We start from the raw sequence: 21,418 nt of genomic DNA, 5'->3' as shown, positions 1-21,418 counted from the left end.
GTGAGCTTTCCAGAGAGTGATGATTTACCACGAAGTCACTTGCAACACAGAAGGTTTCGGTTCAATTTTTTTGTTGTTTTTTTGTATTTTGGTGGGTGAGGGGTGGGAGACGGTAAAAAACATAAGCAATAATCATTCTTGACAGTGTTAAGAAAATGTTAAGAAAGCACCTCCAAATAAATTGAGTTCAAATCATCTCAGTCTATTCAAAACACCTGACATGCCAAAACTATATTTCAGACTCGCAGCAATCTTTCATTTGCCCCAATAATGTCAATTTCAGCTGTCATGTCATATCTTTAAAATAATGTGTATATATGTATCAAATGTACAATTTATACTAATTGTATCCAACAGTAATATCACAGAACATGCAATCATCTTAAGTTAAAAATGTAATTCAGATGTTTTTACATGAAGAACATGTTTAGGTTACTTGACAAAACAGTTTTACAATGTACTGTGAAATGTGAAGAATGGCGATGACACACACGTACTTTGGAATTTAAATTATCCTTAAAGAATAACATGTTATTACTGCGGTAGCATACCCGAAATAATAATGATAATACCACGGTATCATGTCTAATGATCATTGTAGTTCTATGGTACTTTGTTGTGATTCCATGGTACGAATAGGCAAAAACTCTCAATTCATGCGACCTGTCTATACTGGGTTATAAAAATTACTCCAGGTCAGACTGAGTAGGAATAACTGCATATTAGATTTTTACAGTGTAAATATATATTAAATACCCTAACAGAAAATATACCACAGCTAGCTCGTTAGTTACTACGACTGTAAGTCATAACAAATTTAATGAGGGATGCTCTGCAAAGAGTGTTAAAAAGATTTAAGAAGCTCTCTGTCATTAATATATATATATATATATATATATATATATATATATATATATATATATATATATATATATATATATATATATATAAGCTGCTAATACCAAGTGACCAAAGTGTTATTATTGTAAAAACGGTAATTATATGATTTTGAATCTACATTAACTTACGTACCAAGTCATTTGTAATTTAAAATCTATACTTCAACGTTACAGTTATTGCGTTATCGTTTATAGAATACAGAATATACCATATTACGCTTTTAAAAATCGTTTTAAAGAAAATTACAAAATATGGTAATTATCTGTGGCAATGCTCGTTTAGCAACAACTTCCGTCCAGCTCAGAATTTGTCAAATTTCGGCGAGGATCCCACCGTCTATCTCACACCCTCGGTCCGGGTGAGAATGAATCAACCATCCAACAGCTCCAGTGGCATGAAGACGGGTCTGGTTAAAACGGGTAAATAAAGAACAATATTTCACTCTTGTACTAACTTAAAAGTGAATAAATACGACGGCTGTGAGGAGGAACCAGGGTATGGAGCACGTTAGCGCCACTGCTAACTCACAGATACTGGGCGAAATCCTGCGCTGTATCTGTCACTGGTGATATAAAGATGATTTAAAGGTAAAATATCCAAACCGAAGTGAACTACTTAATCAAACCGTTCGCAAAACGTGGCAAACAGCGGTGGTTTGTCACAGCCCCATCCAGTAGCGCAGATTGTGTGTGTGTGTTGCTCCTACCGCGCCCCTCTTTCCCCCGTGCTGATCCTTTTCTTTCTCTCCCAAAGCCATCTGAACACACTCTTCCACACACACACATCTAACTCGCCATCCAAGCAGCGTGTCGCACTTACATATTTTTCCTCGGAGGCTCTGCAAAATCCGGATTTTCGTGTCGTCTTCTTCCGCCATGGTCCAAGTTTCGTCTCTGTACAGTACATTCAACACTTATCACATCCGTTTATGAATGCAGGCGCACGGACGGACGGCCCTCCGAAGCGTCACCGGCTCAGCGCGATTGGTCGCGACGGCAGACCGGGATTTGTGTGAATCAACTCGCAAAGGCAACATATAGTCAAAACAAACGGAAAAACCCTGGTGGAGGACGAGCGAAAGGGCAGATGAGCGGGGCCCCTAGGAAGAAACCCAGTGACTTGTGTTTTAAAACCTAGTGAGCTGACTGCCTAAAGAGCATTTTAGCCTTGTCAAGTTCGCCAGCTTGTGAAACAGTCTTTGTGGATAGTTTGGAAATTAGCACAAAGCCGTTAGCTAGTGGTTTGTATTTAAATTATGTAAACCTTTTCTGTCCTTAAAGGCATTTTAAGATTTATATATATATATATATATATATATATATATATATATATATATATATATATATATATATGTATATATGTATGTATATATATATGTATGTATAATGTTCATTAATGCATTTAGCAGACACTTTTATCCAAGGCAACTTACAGTGCATTCAGGCTGTACATTTTTTACCTAACGTGTTCCCTGGGAATTGAACCCACATCCTTTTGTGCTGCTAACCTAACGCAATGCTCTATCATATATATATATATATAAGTCTTTGTATTACAATCTTAATTTGAATGTTCACTAGCCTAATTTTTGAGTAGACTGGCAGATATTTTCTGGTGCATTAGGCATGCAAAACAGATAAGTAGCTGATAGGCTGTGTGGTGAAGTTTTTGAAAAATGTCAAACAAAGTTCAGGTACAGATGAATGAAGTACCAGACATTCCCTGATGGCTTGGAATGAATGAAAACCTTCACAGATATACTGATAGGCTTTCTGTTTTGGGCACAAACCTGCTACCAGCATGGAGTTGACGGTGGTGGAGAGTTGAGAACATCTGGCGCTGGTGTCACCTGAGCCCACACAGGACACTGAATTGACTGAACACTGCGGCATTGTGTGGAGGACCGATAGAGAAACTGGAATGAGCTTCTCAGATGGGTCCGCATGGAGGCCCAAAGACATAGTGAGAGAGACAATCTGAATGAATAAACAGAGCTCCCTCTTACGAGTCTGCAATTTCAGAAGGAAGAGGAGCTCTGGGCTCTGTTTCACTCATTCTCTTTCTGGCTCTCTCTCTAATGTTTCTTATTTTTTTAATTGTATTTATTATTTATGGATTCTAACAATATAATATAAAAAAAATTAATGTGATGAAATATACTTTATACTGTGTTGCAATTTTAGAAATCTTGCATTTGATATTAAGGAAATCCAGCCAACATTGCAATAAAGTCAATTGTAGAAGCAGTTTTAAATGTGCCACAAATGAAAACAAGGCAACTGCGTCAACCCTAAAAAAAACACCTTGTAATATCTAAACGTGCCATTTTAAATATAGTCTTTGAATACGTCCTATTGCATGGACTTGATTTCATTTGTGTTAAATTGAATATTTACATTTTTAATAAGTCCATAATGGTGGCTCACATTATTACATTTGACTATATGTAATGGACCAGTAAACCAGTCTTACAGTAAGTGTCAATATTTTGAAATTGAGATTTATACATCTGAAACATGAATAAATTAGCTTTCCATTAATGTATGATTTGCTAGTATAGGACAATATTTGGCCGGGATAAAATTATTTAAATATCTGGAATCTGAGGTTGCAAAAAAAATCTAAGTATTGAGGAAATTACTTTTAAAGTTGTACACTTGAAGTTCATAGCAATGCATATTACCAATCAAAAACTACATTTCAATATATTTAAAGTAGGGAATTGACAAAATATCTTCATGGAACATGGCATTTTCTTAATGTCCTAATGATGTTTGGCATAAAAGAAAAATCTATAATTTTGACCCATACAATGTATTTTTGGCTATTGCTACAAGTATACCCTAGAGACTTAAGACTGGTTTTGTGGTCCAGGGTCACATATTACAACAATTTTAACAAAATATTGTAATAGACCTAATAACATGACTTGTGTTATGAGTTATTTTTGTTATTGTATTTTTTTTATTTCACGATTTGTTGTATTTCACAAAATTATGTAATTTTATAAATGAAAGCTAAAACATTTGGTATATTCTGGAAAATCATTTATAGCATTTATCAGTATAATCAGCAGAGTTATTAATGCATTTTTGTGCAACAAACAGATAGTGGTAATGGTGTTATGTTACAATAAAAGTACAATCACTCGCGGTTATCTTTACTGTAAGGTGCTGCTAGTCCTCCAGTTTACTTGATGCATAGAGTACAACACAATGAGCAATGGAATAGGGAAGATCCACTTGACTTAGACTAATAAAAGCATATAAAAATAAAACCACTTCTTTTCTCATAGAAAAACATGGAAAACTACCAATAGTATTTCATCTCAACGACCAAAAATACTCTATATTTACATGTCACAAGTTCTCTTAAAATGCAAAGTCACTACGCCAACCTCCTCATACTTTCATGTGCGTTTTTTCTCCATTTTTCGAACGTTGTACGGCCTGCCCTGTCACTTATGTCATTATTCTATGTGACATCAGCAGGAGATGCATTTCCTTCCTGTCGTGGGCGTGAAAACAAGGTTCCTCTTTGCAGAATGCTGTTCTGACTTGAGCAACTGTAGGCTGATGGGAAGTTCCTTTGGTTATAGGCATTCTTGGCTGACAGATTGGACAGAGTCAGCACTTTACTTAGTTGTACCTGTGTTGGGAGGTTAATCCTGTTGTTCCCATATCACAGAGTCCTGTCTGTGCCCCTCAAATCCAGATCCTTTAGAACGTTCCAAAATGCTTTTTTTCTTGGATGTCTTCCTCTTTATTTCTTGGGAAAGGGGACTAAAATACCTGTCTGCTGCATAAGGAAATGACAAAGATGTTTTCTTGAAGACACTATCGATTGTAGGATAATTCCCCTCACTTTCTAATTCCATAGGTTTGCCAATCTTTGGCTTTATCTCTGAGTTGGTATACATGCTTTCCCAAGGCTCAGGTTTGATCTGTCCTTTGCGCTCTTTACCTGTAGAAAGTGAACTGGTTATTTCACGTGTGATGTTTGAATCTTCTCCATCTTCTGCCTTGAAGTGCTTGCTCTCGTGTACACTCAACAGCACTGCTGATTTACACACCTTTGAGCAATACCTGCAATTGTGTCCTTCACCTTTCTTCTCTAGATGTTTTTTCTCATGACTTTTCTTGGTGGCAAGGTAAAGGAATCGCTGTGGACAGTAAGAACATCTGTAACGCTTTTCCATGCTCAGGCTAGGAGACGTCACGTCTGAGCTGAAGCAGGAGCCATCCTCAGTGCAGCTCTTGCAGATAAAGTCACCACTATCCTCTCCAGTGGGCCCAGCTGTGCTGGATGTGTCTTCAGGGGGACACTGTTTACCACATATTCTGCAGTGCGGCTGATGGCAGCTGATGATGTGCATGCTGAGGGAGGTCTGGCTAGAGAAAGAACTCTCACAGCTGTGGCAGGGGAAAGCTTCTTTTTGGCTGCTATGCCTTGGCTCCCTCCTGACCCCATAGCTGTCTGCTGAGATCCTCTCATCTGGACAGAACGGTGTTTCTCTGAAGTTTTTATTGACTTCAGGCGACAAGGGCCTAGTGTAGCATCTTAAATGCTTCATCCTTGTTCGTTTTCTTTTCAGTTTCTTACTCTTCTTTTTAGGTTTATACGTATAATAGGGACGCCATAGTTTGTCAGTTTCAGGATCATTTGGGTCATCATATGTTTCATTTTTTGTAACTGAGGTTGTGAGTTCGGCCCTCACCCTCAAACTTGGACTTTCAAGTGTCTCCTCTGCAGGGCTTCTTTGACCCATGCCCTCTTGTCTCCAACTTTTCCTTTTCCTCTTCTTTGGAAATAGCTTTGAGCCTTTTATTTTTCGTCGAACAATTGCCTCGTTGCCAATTTTCACTGTTATTTGGCAGAGGGGAAGGACTTGGTTGTCAATTGATGGGCCTGGACATGCAGGCTTAGCAATGTACGTTTCTGTCTTTCCACTAGGCGCTTGATCTGCTGTTATGCTTCCAGGTCTCGCTTGCAGCAGCTGATTAGCCATGTCCTCGATGGTTTGTGCTGCTGCTGACAGTTCACTCAGCTTGCTCAACCCTTCAAAGGAGCATACGGATGGTATGTTGAGGAACGGAAGTATGTCTGTGCTGTTTTCTGTGTCTTTCTCTGTTGGAGAATCTCTGTCACTTCCATGCGTAATCAGAGAGGACCCTGTGTTTTTCTGTATTGCTTTTAAAGAATCTGAAAATCTGTAGCTGAAGAGTGGTGACCCTTTTCCATCAAATCCAGACTTTTTCCTGAAATTGGTAGAGAGGTGTTTCAGGGTTTGGTCTGTCTCAGATGGCACAGGAAATCCTATGTTTTGGTCACACGGTTTGTCAAAGCTGATGCGAGGCGTTTCTGATGCCATCATTTTCGGAGTTGCCATGAATGTCACAGGCATTGAAAATAAGGACTGACCACTAACAACATCAGAATTAGTTGTCGGTACTGTGCTGTCAAAAAGAGTGTCGGGGGAACAGCTGCCCAGAGGTGCACTGTAGGACTCATCATTGCTCTCGATCCCTTCAGAGAATGTCTGACTGTATGACTTGTAACGTTTCTTTCTAAACGTCATTGGGAGAAGCCTGTAAAGCTTTACGGGGTAGACACTACTCTTGAATCCACCATTTGCTGATTTTTTATTGACAGCCAGCTGTGGATCAATGCCATGAAAGGTCTTCTGATGATTCTTGAGGATGTAATACGTCAAGAAGGTTTCCAAGCAGAAAATACACTGGTATCGGCGTTCCCCGGTATGCCAGATCTCATGCTTGGTGCGGTATTCTGCCAAAGCAAAAACTTTGTTGCAGTAATGGCAAGGATAGGCTCTATGCCACGAGTGTACATTCTCATGTCTTTTTAGGCTGGAAAGTGTCACATAAGCCCGTTTGCATACAGAACATTTATAAGTCCTTGAAGTGCTATTTGTTTTTAAGGTCCCATTAACTTGATCCTGAGACATCTTAAGGGGACGACTCAATGTGGGTTCTAAATTTAAAGGGATATGGAGATCTGCTGGAGGTAAAGAGTGTTGTGTGGTATTTGCATTAGATGCAACCTTAGAGACTGGGACTCTCAAACAATCTTTATTATTTGTCTCTAACTCAGATGGGCCTTTTAGAGATTTTACACAGACCTGCTCATGATTGCGCAATCTTTTCAGATGCATGAACTTTTTATGGCAGTACTTGCAAAACAAATGACTGACAAATCTCTTGTGTATTTGCATGTGAATAGTGAGAAGTGCTGAGTCGCTAAAGGTCTCAGGGCATTGCTGGCAACTGAAGGTGGAGACATCGGGTATATTCTGAGGACTGAGGCAGGGTGGCTCTGCATCCTGAGAGGGTGGAATGTCAAGTGGTGGCAACAGATCGAGGCTGGAATGTATCTCTGGTGCTGCATCTGAGGACAGCTGGGAGGAAGATAATGGAGCAACAGTAGACTTTTCCACTGCAGATGTGCCTGTAAGAGTGGGCACAGTTGCAACTGGCTCACTTGAGAGAGGCAGAATTCCGTTACCATGTATACGACGCTTCTTTATAGGTCCAAGTCTATGGGTAACCAAAGTCTCAGCTGGAGGCACCACAGGCATGGTGGTTCTGTTATCATTCTCCTGGTTAACCTCTTTAGATTCTTGCCCCTGGCTCACTGCATATGAGTGCTCAGTTAGGGCATTGGCAGGCTCACTCTCTGTGGGTGATATGCTTGTATCTTGGGAGCTAGAAGGAAGATGCCCTTCCTTAAGTCCCTCAGTAACTTTGTTACGGTGATCCAATGTAGTAAATGGGTTGTTTACTGCCTCAACCTCAGTAATAGAGAAAGCATTGGTGATCCTTGGTCCTTTAGAGCAGTCTAACTCCTCAGGCTTGAGGGTTTCTTTTTTCAGTGTGCATGTGTCTGCCAACTTTGACTGACTGTTTGATCTTCCGCAGCCTGCAGAGGCTTGGCCTTGCAAGAGACCAGAACTCTGCCTTTCAGAGTCTAGCAATTTCTCTAGAAAGGGAATTCCTAAACGCTTTCCAGCTGCCACCAAAGACCTGCTGTCCTCTGTACTACTTGACTCCACTCTGGCATTGTAGATGAAGTTCAGGATGCTAGCAAAGACCTCAGATTTCAGGTCTGTTAGCTCCAGCACCTGGCTGGATGTGTAGACCTCGGGCGTTTTGAATGCATTATGAAAATATCCACTTGTGGCAGCCAGTATGTTGCGGTGAGCCCGGAATTTTACATCCTCTACGACGATTATCACGTCACAGAACAGGCCTTGTGAACGTTGTTCACTAAGATGACTGAGGACAGCTTGGGGGTGAGAACTGTCCACCAGACCAAGAGTGCTGGGGTTGACCACAGTCATCTGCAGAGGATAGACACAGGAAAAATGACATTTTATATTTGTGCAGAGCTCAAAAAAAGAATCTTCATTCTGTTCCACAGAAGAATGATGGGGGTTACACTTTATTTTAAGGTGTTATAGTTACAGTGCAATTACACCTTTCAGTACTGAGTAATATTAATTAACTATTAGGTTAGGTTTAGGATTATGGTTTGGTTTATGGTTATATGCATGTAATTATCCATAATTAATTGTTATTATAATAGGTAGTAAATGTAACCTGTGCAACAAAGACACCTTAAAATAAAGGATTATCATAAAGGTTTAGAACAACTTTAGGGTAGGTAAATAATTTGGGGAAAAAAATTTAACCATGTTAAACAAATCACAAAAAAACCACAACATGACATTTAAATATTAATAAAAAGACGTTTAGTAAGCAGACATTTTAAACCACAGAATGAAAAGAAAAGTTCAATTATTGGACTAATCTAATCATATTAAACCACTAGATGGCAGCATGACTCAACTCTTAAGCCACTTGTTTCACCATCAAGGCATATAAAGCAGTAATTAAATGAAGCCAGTGTAGTTAGTATAATATCCAGTGTTTAGCAGATGTGGTTAGCTCATAACATCGACAACAACCAAAGTGTAATATATACAATTATTATACACAAATACTGATAATGTTAAGGTGCATATTGCGTATTTCATCTTACATTTGATGTTGTTGTGATGCAAGGAAATGAGGTAAAGAAGAAGCCACTAGAGATTTATTACTAAGGATGTTTGCGTACCAACATGACAGTCTTTATACTACCCTCATGTCTTCTCCTCATCGTAATACCTTGACCTGAGCTCCCTTAAAAGCTCTCACTTATTTATTTCAAGATTACAGAAGCATACTTTGTACAAGGTAAGCACACACAGATACATGCACAAAGTAGAGCATATAACAGAAACAACTGCATAGAAAAACAAAGAAAAGCACTTAAAGGGGTCATCGGATGCAACATGCACTTTTACAAGCTGTTTGAACTTAAAGGTGTGTTGGCAGTGTGTGTACACAACCACCATACAATGATAAAGATCCACCCAGTGTTGTTTTTATTTTTTAATCTCATTAAATAATTTACCCTTTCTCAAACCGAGCCAATCTCAGATGCCTGTCTGTGTAACCTATAACGTATACTTATACTTCTTAATGTATAATAATTTGCTACTCATGAAGTTCCACAATGAATGCAGCTAAAGTTTACCATCTCTCAGAGAGCAGCTGGAAAGAGAGGGGCGGGGTGAGCAGAGCTCATTTGCATTTAAAGCAGCATGCAAGAAAACAGCTTGCTCTGAAAAGAGCTCTTTTAGACAGAGTAAACTGGTGTTGTTTTACACTGCCATTGAGAAATTTTAACCAAGTTATGATATAGAATTTTCATTAAGACCCTAAAGAATCATATCTACTTACTGACCCCTTTAAAAAAAAAAAAGCAACAATATGCATAAGCCCTATTCGGACATGACTAGTTTTACAGGGGGTCGTTAGAGAAATCTGTGTTTCACAGACGTACTTGGTGATTTTGAGAAAACGAATCCTGTCCAAATGCGAATGTCTGTGATTGCCGGTGATATTTTATTTCACAACGCGTTTCCTTGTGTGTTTTGGCCAACGTGAATTACCGTAGATGCTCTTACCCTGCGCATGTTTGATATATTTGCTTACAGGTAAAGAAATAATAATAAAAAAATACAATAAAATCAAGAGCAAGATCACGTAAACTGTTAATACTGGCTATTGTAATATCAGCATCAGGTAAAATTACTTGCGTTCATTTATGCACTCAGTAACATAATGTTTTAATTACATATGTACCTTTATGAAAATCAAACATACGGTAAGTTTAGCTTACTACACAAAAAACAAACAAACAAGAGAACAAGTTAAACTAAATGAACCACACATTAACATGGTTTTGCTATACTAGCCATTTAGTATTTATTGTGTAATAATACTAAGGCAATCATTCTGAATGAATGCTATGCACCCATACAGGGCACGTGATCTCTGCGACACCCAGATGCACAGATCAGACCCTCCCACCTCTGTAATAAACATGGAAATTTTAGTCCTGTCAGAATTGGTAAATGAAAATCGCAGACGTCAGGTGGTAAGAATCGAAACTAAAACGTAGTTTAGAAAGCTATTCCCGTCCGAATAGGGCTATATATGCAGTCCTTCAAAAGTGTTTACTGCACCAAAATGTTTTATATAAATTCATGCTAAAAATATACGTATTAGTCAGATAACCCTTTCATCAACCAATTTCATCCATTGCTATATCTGGTATGACCTAGCAAAGTCATCAAAGAGAGTCTAGACTGAGCAAGGGTGTGATGTTCCATACATGAATGCTCCTTTTGTCTGCTTGAGGACCTAACACCTGGGCTGTGGGAGATTGCTCACCTGGCACAATTAGAATAGTTTAATCCATTACATGCAAAACAGGAATACATCAAAATTAATATGAATTAAAAATATTTTATCATCCAAATTATATTTGGATAAAAATATGAGGTGGGTATCGTCTGATTAGGGTCTGTTGCCAGAAATAACCAGTCATGAATTTATATTCGTTGAATATGCGTCTTCCTTTTGAGTGATTTAGAAAATACATTTTTCAACATGCTTGATGTTAGTCCTGGAATGTCCACCAGACTTACCCCTGCAAATAAACCACTATAACATTAAGACCACTGTAATCAGAGATAGAAACGCATGAAAGAATTGACAGGCAGAAAGTGCATTGAAGTATTTTTTGACTAATTAAAGAATATGACCGTAATCTGACAGTCTGTGTTGTTGTTGTTTTTTTTTTTTTTGTACAAGCTCAAAGCAGAGTCACAGAGACTATTGTTCAATTTCTGAACATTAATTCATTCAGATCTGTCAGGTAAAATGGCTATTTTCTGAGTACCCTAAAAAAATGTTAACCGTGGTTTAGCTAAAGAATTGTACTGACAATTTCATAGCAACTAGCAGACTTCCTGTTTTATTGAATCTTCCCCACCCTTCTATATTTTTTTTCTATGGCATATTAAAATATTCTTCAACTTGCATTAAATGCTGCTTGGTCAATATTCTATAAATATGCCAAGATGATCGCAAGATCTCAATTGGTGATGCGTTTCAAACAACGTAAGCAAAATAACAATAACAATTCTTCTGGTCTACCAGCAGACTATTTAGGACCTGCAGAGTGCCTCAAATAGTTTTTGCCACAGACCTGTGCACTTTTATCTCCATTTGGTATTTATTTTTATTGCAGTGTGGTTCACTGAGTAATGACTTATGTTTGGAATGATGACTTGTTGCTCATCATTGCTCTTTGCATGAAGGGATGTGTTGAAAGACATGCTATGATCCCCATTATCTAATAGATGAAGTGAGCAAGAATCCATGGCTGGGAAAGTGCTGTCCTGTACCAGCACTTCCACTGAGTAAAATATATTGCTCAAAACCAAGGCATAATTAATGCCAGGGCCGCATTATACAAATGGCCAATCATGGGCTGTAACCCAACACTAGTAGGCCAAGGGAACAGGTGGAAGCAGTGGCACTAAATGAAACTGATGTAGGCTATTTTTGTGTGCATGATTATTTTTTTGCATTTGATGGACTCTTTAATCCAAAGCATCATACACAAGCTTCAGCATGTTTGCATTGGTGAGTCTGCTGTGCTTCTGTTAGCAATGTTTCTTTAGTATGGTTTTCTTGCCTGAGCAAAGTTGACTGGTCTAACTCATGAATATTAAAGTTCATGCTGACATTGCTCAACCTTCATAGAGTGCTCGTCCATGTAACCAAATTAATATTAATAAAACTGGTAAGGTTGTGTTAGGCTTAACTTGGCCCTGACTGCTGCAATGAGAAGACTCCTGGCAGTCTAGATCCTAAAGACTTCTATTGCTATTCCTTTTTATTGTTATTTCAACTTCGAGCATCTCTATGTTCCTGAACAAATTACTTTTCCTGATACTCCACTCAAAAATGATGCTCCACTCATTTGCTCACCCAAAGTGCATGACTTTTTTTGTCTACTGAAAATTAAAGAATAATGGAGCAAAAAAAAAAATTGGAGCCCATTGACTTTATGGTCAAAAAACCATACGAGTAATTTCTCAAAAAAAATCTTCTTTTATGTTCCATTGTGTTCTTCTTTTATTTTGTCCAGAGTTTATTGTTTTTTTTTTTACAGTGCTTTCAGATTTGTCTTCTGTCAGGGATGAAGTGCATGAAACTTGTTTGACTTTTTAGCGGACTAATCTAGCATGAGGAAATGAACAAAGGTCAGATTCTACATCTTCCTGGTGGTACAGGAACACAAAAGCTTTTGAATATTTATCCTAGCAAGATGACCCATTTCTGCTTCTCAGGATCTATTTCCAGTTCGAGTGCACCTCATGAGGTGCAAAATGGATGTATGTCAGCTGCAGCAGTGCTCATGGCTAATGCACCATCAAAGAATAACAAATACTAAATGGAGGGCAGAAAAATTCTCAAAGCGAATGCAGTTTTCCCCTTTGTCTCTCATTTGCACTGATTTCTTTTCTGTTCTGCTCTTTTTCTTTGCGATGGTAATGGAATGTCCACATTATTATTCAAATGAGTCACTGTAATGTAATCTTTAGGCAAGTTCAGGGCCCCTTGTTTGGCTCCTAAAATAAAAAAAATAGGGTGTCGAAAAACGTTTTTAATTGTCAAATATGCACAATTGCTTTTTAGATGCATGCTCAGATGTTGGTCACTTTAACCTTGCATCAATCCAGTGGATGGTCCAAGGGGAATATACCAATCATTTGTAGAAAGTTGCGCTTTGTTATCGTGGAGCATTTGCAGTAAATTGACCGTGTTCATGTACGTATTTAGCTTAATGTGCAGATTAGTTTTTTTCAGTTTTGTATGATAATCAGGCGATAAGGTGAAGGTTGCGTGTCTCTGAGAGGTCGTTTTCTTTCAACACAGCAGCCATTTTGAAACCACGACAAAAGCATCTTGGAACAAAGTAAAATGGCCGCCTGTAGTGTTCTATTAGACAGTAGAGGTTGATCTTGTTCAGACTTTCGTTTATAGATTTTAGAGTCTTAATTTTGAGAACATTATTAATTATTAATATTAAAATGACTGACAAGCAAAGCCTTGTCTGCTCAGCGCTCAGTTTCTGAACAGATAAACTGGTTTAAAAGAACATTTCCTCAGGCTGTTCTGTGGTCACCCTGATGCATTATGTGTTGCTCATAACGAGAAAGGAAACAACCAAACCGCAAAGTACATATCTATCATATTCCTGCCTCTGCTGATCAAAAAGCTTATGACACAGCGTTATAGTTCAGCCTGTACCTTTACTGAGCATTAAACAGCCTGCCAGATCTTTTTCTATGATGCTGCTGAAGATCTATCTCAATCTGTGCTGTTTGTGTATGATTGCGCTAAACGGGAGAGACAGACCTCTCTTAATCGCTGGGAAAACATCCGCCTGCTCCCTGTCTGACAGGCCTCCGTTGTCACGGCAACATGCTGTGGCGCAGCACTTATTGGGATTTGTATGAATGGCGACTGAGCAGGCAGTTGTGTGTTTTCCGTCCAGAGAAAAAACGGACCGTTCTCACAGACCGCGCCATGTTGGAAAGCCCCGGTAGCCTTTAGCAGAAGCTGTGGACAATTGCTGGGGATCACTTCTATCTGTGTGGGTGTGCAAGTGTGTGTGTTTAGTAGACTAGTATGCAGTCAAAATCACATCCCATAGCGCTGGATGGCAATGCTTATTGAAGCTGAAAGGCCCTTTTACGTGAAAAAAAGAAAAACACGAAATTTAAATGTGCTATTTGTTATTTTCAGTTGAAGTCAAAGCTTTCGTTTAATGTTTTATGGCATTTTATATCAGCGTAAAATGGTATTTGTTGTCTGTGGTTTTATCTACCTGCCACACCCTCAACATGACTTACCATACCGTATGAGCGAAATGGTGGAAAAAATAAAAATCCCCTGCCTTATTAAGTGCAAAGCAAGAGAAACATTTGCCTACGAGTATGAAATGTCCAGTCAGACAAAGAACAAAACATTAGCTTTCATTTTTACAGATAAAACCACATGAGTCTTGATGCGCTGCCCGGCAAAAAAAACCGGGCTCGACTGTGTCTGTTTGAAACTGAAGGGGAAAAGCATGCTGAACGTACCTTTATTTCAGTTAATCAGAGAAAGCGGTTCAGTGGATGGAGAGCGGAAAACATCGCTCACGCCTTCCTTTTTCCTGCGATCCACTGATGGCTGGAAAGAGATGTTTCGTTTGCAGGCGAAAGTGTTACAGCTTTTTTTAAAGATTCGTCACTTGCTGCTCTCTGCTGCGATTGCAGTCTCTCCTAGAAGTCTATCTAGCTTGCTCTCTCTCTCTCACACACACACACACACTCTCTCTCTTTTTGGTTCACCCTAGTCCCATTGCCCTGCGTGAGACACCCAGTCCAGAGGTGGCAGGGGGCATCAGTCTGCTCCACTGCACCCAGCTAAAAGTCTCTGTCCTTCTGTACACTCGCTAGGTGGCCACAAGGGTCTTTTCGCCCACTGTGGAGTTTATAAATAGTCGGGCTGCTGCTGTCTGTGTGTTATTAGCAGCGGAAAAGAGATGCGGTGTGCTAGCAAGCACTGCAACTTCATTATCCACAGCAAAAGGGTAACCGGAATGAGAGCGCGTGGGGAAAATGGATCAGCGTGCTAACACGTGAGAAGAAGCGCTTGCATACAGTGCGAGATGGGTGCAGAGACACAACCACTGGTGTCAAAACAAAAATGGCACCTGACGCGAGGCAGCTTTTGACATTTTCCATCATGTAGAATAATGGCGGTCCAGGTGGTGCTATTACAGATGAGCCCCCCTCACTCCTCCAAAACAAGCTTATGAATTTAAATGCACAAGCACACACATGCCCGTGTTCTTCGTCTGCCCCTCGTCCACCTAATAAAACATGCTTTTCTTTGGTCCAGTACGTGTTTATGCACGTTTGCGGGTATGGCTAAGATGCACCGTTACTGCTGCAGAGACATCCTTATGCATGCATCTTTGTAGTGGTGGGTGGGTGGGTGTGAGATAAAAAAAGAACGAGAGAGAGAGAGAGAGAGAGAGACTGCACAGTCTGCTTCTTCATCGCACATTTCTGATATTAGACATAAGGAGGGCGAGCAGCCGAGGAGAAAGAGAGGATGAGAGAGTGCATGAGCAAGCAGAAATGGTTGATTTGAGACAGGGACAGGAAGAAGTGGGGAAGACAACATGGCGGACAGCTAGAAAGAGGTTTCAGTGAAAGGTTAACACTGATCTGAGATACTAGCGCTGACAGAGAGTGAGCGCGCAAGTGCATCGAAGAGAGAACGAGAGATCAGGAGGAAGTGGAGAGGTGATGGAGGACAGTAGGTTCACCTTCAACATGGCTGCTGATTGATGCAAATGGATGCGTCTGTTCTGCAGAGAGCATGAGAGAGGGAGGAGATGGGTGGGAGGGAACGGGAGAAAATGGACGAGGAGGCACTGCTTCACATTCCATCTGCATGGGTTATTATATTTCATGGCCCAAACTGGGTATGTCTTTATTCAGGGTGATGACTGCAAATAAAAACTGTCCATAAATCATGTGAATACCTATGATATTTTTTATCACTTTTTTTTCTATTAAGCTTTTGTCTGTTTTCTAGCATATTTTGTTAGCATAGTAATATTATTACTAAAAGTACCACTGGTGAAAGATTTTCTTTTTGTTATTTAATGCAACATTTTCATTATAAATAACATTATCAGCATAACAAGTGTGAGCTTGTTCTCCAGCACGATTTGAAAACAGCCCAAATGCCTTTTGTGCTTCAATGGAAGCAATACAATTGGATCTTCTGTACAAAGAATCACAATCACAAGATCAACAAAATTAACAAAAGTAACAAAATTACTTGATTTGCAAAGAAGTGAAAGAGTTGTCTTTGTTTGAATTTTTCTCAATATCTTAAATCTGTTTTCATATATTCAAAAAGAAGGGTGTATTTCAGTATATTTAGACTATATTTATTTTGTTTTCCGTCCAATAAGCACTTGATCTGATGTACCAGGCCTGCTTTTAAAGTCAGCAAAGTGTCTCTTTAAAGCTTGCAGAAGGCCGTCTCCTTCAGCTCACGGTGCAGCATGCAAACTAATGCCCAGATACCAGCGGTTATTTCTGGAAACAGGGCCTAGTGCTGATTACCTGGGTGCCATGAAGACAAGCTGCTGTAACAAAGGCTGCATTCAGTAGTGGTCTGGCCTGAGTTCAGCTCCCAGGTTGTTTTATAAGTGAACCACTGATAATGATATAAGAACCAAAGACTAGATCGATCACTGAGCTATTCAGCCCACAGCCTCACAGTTTCCATATTCAGATCTATAAATATCAAATTGCTTGATTAAGTCTTAAATTTCATGATATAAATGTGCCCACAATTGTTAGAAACTGGGAAAGCACTGGGAATGAAAGAAAATGTGTGATTTTTCAGGCCTGGACAAGTCATATAGTTTGCGTTAAAATAGCAGTGACGGTAATGACCTGTGTAGCTCATTGGACAGAAAATGCTAATAGCTGGTTCCAATGTGACAATGCCTGGTTCTCAAAGGAATAAAAAGCCAAATCATCCATCAAACCACATTCCAAAGATCTTTTTTGTTATACTGGATACTTATGTACTAGTAAATATAAATGTAAATGTATTTATATACAAGTAATATAAAAAGTAATCTATATTATCTAGTTATATAAATATACTAACTGCAAGTACTTTAAAATGAAAAAAACTGATAGAAAGAAAAAACTTCAGGCAAAGGTTAAGGAAATGTACTGATCAAACAGAATGGAACCCCCTGTAAAAACACTTATTTTTATTTCATTTAATACTTTTTGTGCACAAAGAAAACAAAAATAACAACTTCATTCAACGATTTCTTCTCTTCCTTGTCAGTCGAAACATGTTCACAAGAGTACCACGTCGCCTTACAATTGAACCCCTGATGTCCAATGGACTATTTTAACGATGTCCTGGCTTTCTTAGCATTGAACATGTCAGGTCAGTTGCTGTCTATGCACAGTCAGAAAGCTTAATTTGTATTTCTTAATTTGTTTTCCGAAAGGCCTTTCCACACCGAGCACAAAAAAGCGAAACGAACATTGGATGCGATGACGTACTGGAATAAAATAAGATTTCTAGGATGCTTCCACATGGGCGCACTTGCAAACATTGGCACACTGAAAATGAACTTATATTTTTTTTTACCAGTCCAACGAATCTTTTCAGTTTCGCAAAACGAAAACACGGCCGTCCAATAAGATTTGAGCTAGGATCACGTGACCGGAGCAGCTGCTCTTGCACAAAAAGGCAAGAGTGGTGGCGCTGTTTTAAAAACCAGTGTCAACAAACACAGAAGAAGAGTATCCCGGATAAGAGAAGAGAGTGGATGCTGAGTTCTTGTTATCGTTGGTATTTGACAACAGATTTATTCTCACAGTTTCTTTATACAAAAATAGCATTTATATTAATTGTCCACTAAATTATATGATCTGCAGAGCACCGTTTTCTTCCATGTGCGTGACTGTTATGAGTCAGAGCGTATTCACTCTTTGAGTGAAATGAAATATGAAAGCAAATAGACATGATTATGATGATATATGTACTGTATCTGTTTTGTATGCAGTCATGGTATGGTAAACCTTGTTTAGCTTAATTTAAAGCTGTATATTGAGCAGCGGATGATTTTAAATCCATTTACCAGATACTGTTCATATCGGAGGAAAAATGCATTGTTGGTCGGCGGTAACAATTGTTTCACGTTTGGTATGAAAGCACCATTCGTTGGTTTTTGCATCTTGCTTAGTGTGGAAAGGCCTTGAGACGAACAGAGGTCTTACAGGTTTGGAACGACACGAGGGTGAGTAATTAATGACAGAATTGTCAATTTTGGTTGAACTATCCCTTTAAGGTTACAGAAATACCTTTTAACTATTAACCACAAAATAATTAAAAAAAAAAATACTGGTTAAACACCTGTGAAAAAACAGACTTATTTTTTATCGTCTTTACTTTTTTATGAATAAGCCATATATAATTAACTATTAATAGCATGCTAATAAATATAGGAATATTATACTGCTGTTGCTATATTCAGCTTTTATTTTTGTGTTATAGCTGTGTTTTTGTGATCTTATTTATTGTTGTGTGTATACATTTTAAAAAGGTATATGTGTATTATATAAACTCACCAATTAAAGGATGTTATAAGTGTTTTCTTTAGCAAAGCTGGCAGCATTTCTTCCATGGAGACAGCACATCTTTACTATTATATTCTAAGAATATTTACACGAGAGGCTGAGCAGATTATAGATAACATTTCTATTTCAGTTCAGGGCACTTCCTGCTAGTATTGCCTGAACTCCTAATATAGACGAAAGTTGAAGACTATTATGTTGTAGCAAGCGATTTCCCACAGAAAAAATGGTTGCAGTGAATTTTCTGTACTGCGACATAATGCTTCTAAATAACCTCGGGGTGCAAGGACTTCCGCTATACCAGCCACAGCACAGTCATATCAAGTATGCACTGAACTGTTAGCGGACAAGTGCTGCATGGCTGAAGTACTTTTGTTCTTTGTCACTCAATAATATGTGTGGGCTGTGGCCCTGAAAGCATCAAAGAAGCTAACACATCAGAGGCCTGTCAAAGTGAGGCCTACAGTAAACCACGGTACAGATGAGCTCATAGCATGAATCTTCCACTCAAGGCCAACATGGCCTTAAGTGGAACTTAAAAAAGTGAAAGAAAACAAACTGAACGCTATGATAAATTGCTCTGACGATCAAGATGAGGCCTAGGTCAATATGTGGGCCGCTGTGTTTCCTAGTGAATTATAGATAGAAACTTTGCCGATCATGAAACCAAATTCTAGCAGTGAGCTATCAGCCTCAAATGTAAATACACGAAAGACAAAACAAATTAAAATCAAACATGAATATCACCTACATATATCACAATGATCTTGCAGGAGCAAAAACATAAATGCATGCTACAGGTTTACTCTAAGAGCTCTTTAAAAAAATGCAGTAAGATTAAAATCCCTTTACCAACCTGATTTTTGTTCATACCGCTCCTCATAATCGAGATCGTCTTTCCTCTGGTCCCTGTCGGGGCGATTAAATGTTCATCTGTGCGAGGAACTACATTGATGTGCCCCCTGGTGGCCATCATGCAGAAGAACTCAGTACGTGATCCAGTCCTGCAATTTGTAGTATGCATGATTTTTTGACTATTTTAAAATATTTCATGCTGTGTGACCATTTAAAAGTTCCACAATTATATAAATGCCTAGGTTATAGTGCAGGTAACATTTAGTTTTATGCTTTTTACAATGTTATTATGTCATTATTACAGGAAGGCCCGCCTTTATTGGAACGTAATCAAGAGAAACGCACTCAAATGACTGTCTGTGGATGGATACTTAAAACAAGCTTACAAACACAAACGCACTCGTTTCGCTCACGGCCACTCGATCTTCTCGCTAGTCCCACAGCGGAACACTTTTTAGTCAGCATTAATGGACAACAGCTCACAATCTCTCTGTGTGTTAGTAGAGTGAGTAAGAGAGCGAAAAGAGTTTCGAGTTAGCGGGGCTGATCTATACCTGATCTATTCCTCCTCCTCTTCCATATTTGAGCAGCTGTAGATGTAAACAGTCTGGCCCAGGGTGAGATCAGTTAGATCTGCCATTGTAGAGAGGACAGCGAAGGATAGAGACTCTGCAGCACAGTTTCTCCTCCAGGGCCAGATCAGCTGCTCTCTCTCAGCAGTACTTCCTTTTGTATGTGTGTGTTTGTGTGTGTGTGTTTGAGTGTCAAGGCCGGCCAAAGCAGCACCTCTCTGTTATTCTCTCAGCCCAGCAATCGTTCCACAGGCCTCTGTCGCTGCTGCGTCATCTAGTTGCTCTAGCGAAAGAGAGAGATGGGAGGGAGGGGTTTGAAAAGGGAGGGAGAAGCAATGGAAAGGAAAAGTGGGAAAGCTGGGCTTTCTCAAACGGTTTTGAAACGGTTGCAAGCTCTGGGTCACAGATGAATAATTTAATTCTATTGTGGGTGTTTGCTAAGGCAAGTATCACTATTACTATATAGAAATGAGTTGGCATTAAGAGGAAATTCAGAAAAAAACACGCAAAGACACACAAAGTAAACGGTACCTAATTTCTAAATGCATATTATTGACAGTGCTGGTAGTAACTGATTTCATGTAATCTGGATAATGTAACCAGATTCCATAAATTAAGTATTTGTAATTAGAGTATAATACATTTTAAAATGTTCATAATCAGATGACTTTTTATGGATTACATAATTACATATTATTTACACAATGGCAGTTAAATATTCATAATTTATTGATTCTCCCTAATTATTCTTTTAACTCTCTTAAATTTTCATTTTTTCAAATCCTACTGTGTAATATCATTTAGTTTTGACTTAGAAATGTAAATAAATTTGCAAATCATGCTTCTGGATTTAGGGAGAAAGCACCTCTCTAGCAATTAGATCATAAAATAAAAAGAATTATGCAAGTTAGTTACTAAACACTGGTGAAACACTTTGCCGTCGTCATATCCAGTGAAATTCAAGAACTGTTGATTCTGGAAGTCTGAAAAATATTTCACACCTGGAAGACTTTGGACATGTAATGTCATTGTTGTTTTCATGTTTATATAATGCAGGGATTCCCAGATTTTTTAGTCAGTGATACCCTCCAAAATAAAATGTTTATTAGAATTATCTCTATGTGAGTTACTATTTCCATAATTTAACAACACATTTTCGTTTTTACAATTATTTGATGTAATTTAATAGTGACATTTATATGTAGGTAAACAAATAAAATATATACACTTACCGGCCACTTTATTAGGTACACCTGTTTAATTGCTTGGTAACACAAATAGCTAATCAGCCAATCACTTAGCAGCAACTCAATGCATTTAGGCATCTAGATGTGGTGAAGACGACTTGAAGTTCAAACCGAGTATCAGAATGGGAAAGAAAAGGGATTTAAAAAAACTGCTGATCTACTGGGATTTTCAGGCACAA

At 38.7% G+C, this 21,418-nt stretch overlaps 2 protein-coding genes across 3 annotated transcripts in view; both read right to left on the bottom strand.

The window, feature by feature from the left end:
- Positions 1 to 2,065, bottom strand: part of LOC127977607 (ras GTPase-activating protein 2) — a 43,965-nt gene extending 41,900 nt beyond the window's left edge. The window contains exon 1 of the mRNA XM_052582575.1: positions 1,720 to 2,065. Within this exon, the coding sequence (XP_052438535.1) occupies positions 1,720 to 1,777 (58 nt within the window). The 5' untranslated portion in view covers positions 1,778 to 2,065. The remainder of the gene's footprint in view (positions 1 to 1,719) is intronic.
- Positions 2,066 to 3,855: 1,790 nt separating this feature from the next.
- On the bottom strand, positions 3,856 to 20,270 carry LOC127977606 (zinc finger and BTB domain-containing protein 38). 2 transcript variants are annotated; one of them, XM_052582573.1, is made up of 3 exons: positions 19,975 to 20,270; positions 19,422 to 19,569; positions 3,856 to 8,257 (listed from the first exon to the last, which is right to left on the bottom strand). In XM_052582573.1, exons 2-3 carry the CDS (start codon positions 19,539 to 19,541, stop codon positions 4,562 to 4,564), a joined length of 3,816 nt encoding a protein of 1,271 aa, XP_052438533.1. In that variant the 5' UTR covers positions 19,542 to 19,569; positions 19,975 to 20,270; the 3' UTR covers positions 3,856 to 4,561. The 2 variants fall into 2 exon arrangements, with proteins under 2 accessions (XP_052438533.1, XP_052438534.1); XM_052582574.1 differs by lacking the exons at positions 19,422 to 19,569; positions 19,975 to 20,270 and adding an exon at positions 14,471 to 15,133.
- Between the last annotated feature and the right edge of the window lie 1,148 nt (positions 20,271 to 21,418).

This window comes from Carassius gibelio, chromosome B18 (assembly GCF_023724105.1).
Source record: "Carassius gibelio isolate Cgi1373 ecotype wild population from Czech Republic chromosome B18, carGib1.2-hapl.c, whole genome shotgun sequence".
NCBI classification, from domain to species: Eukaryota; Metazoa; Chordata; class Actinopteri; order Cypriniformes; family Cyprinidae; genus Carassius; species Carassius gibelio.
Note: the sequence above shows the minus strand (reverse complement) of the source record. Positions and strands in the feature narration are given on the sequence as shown.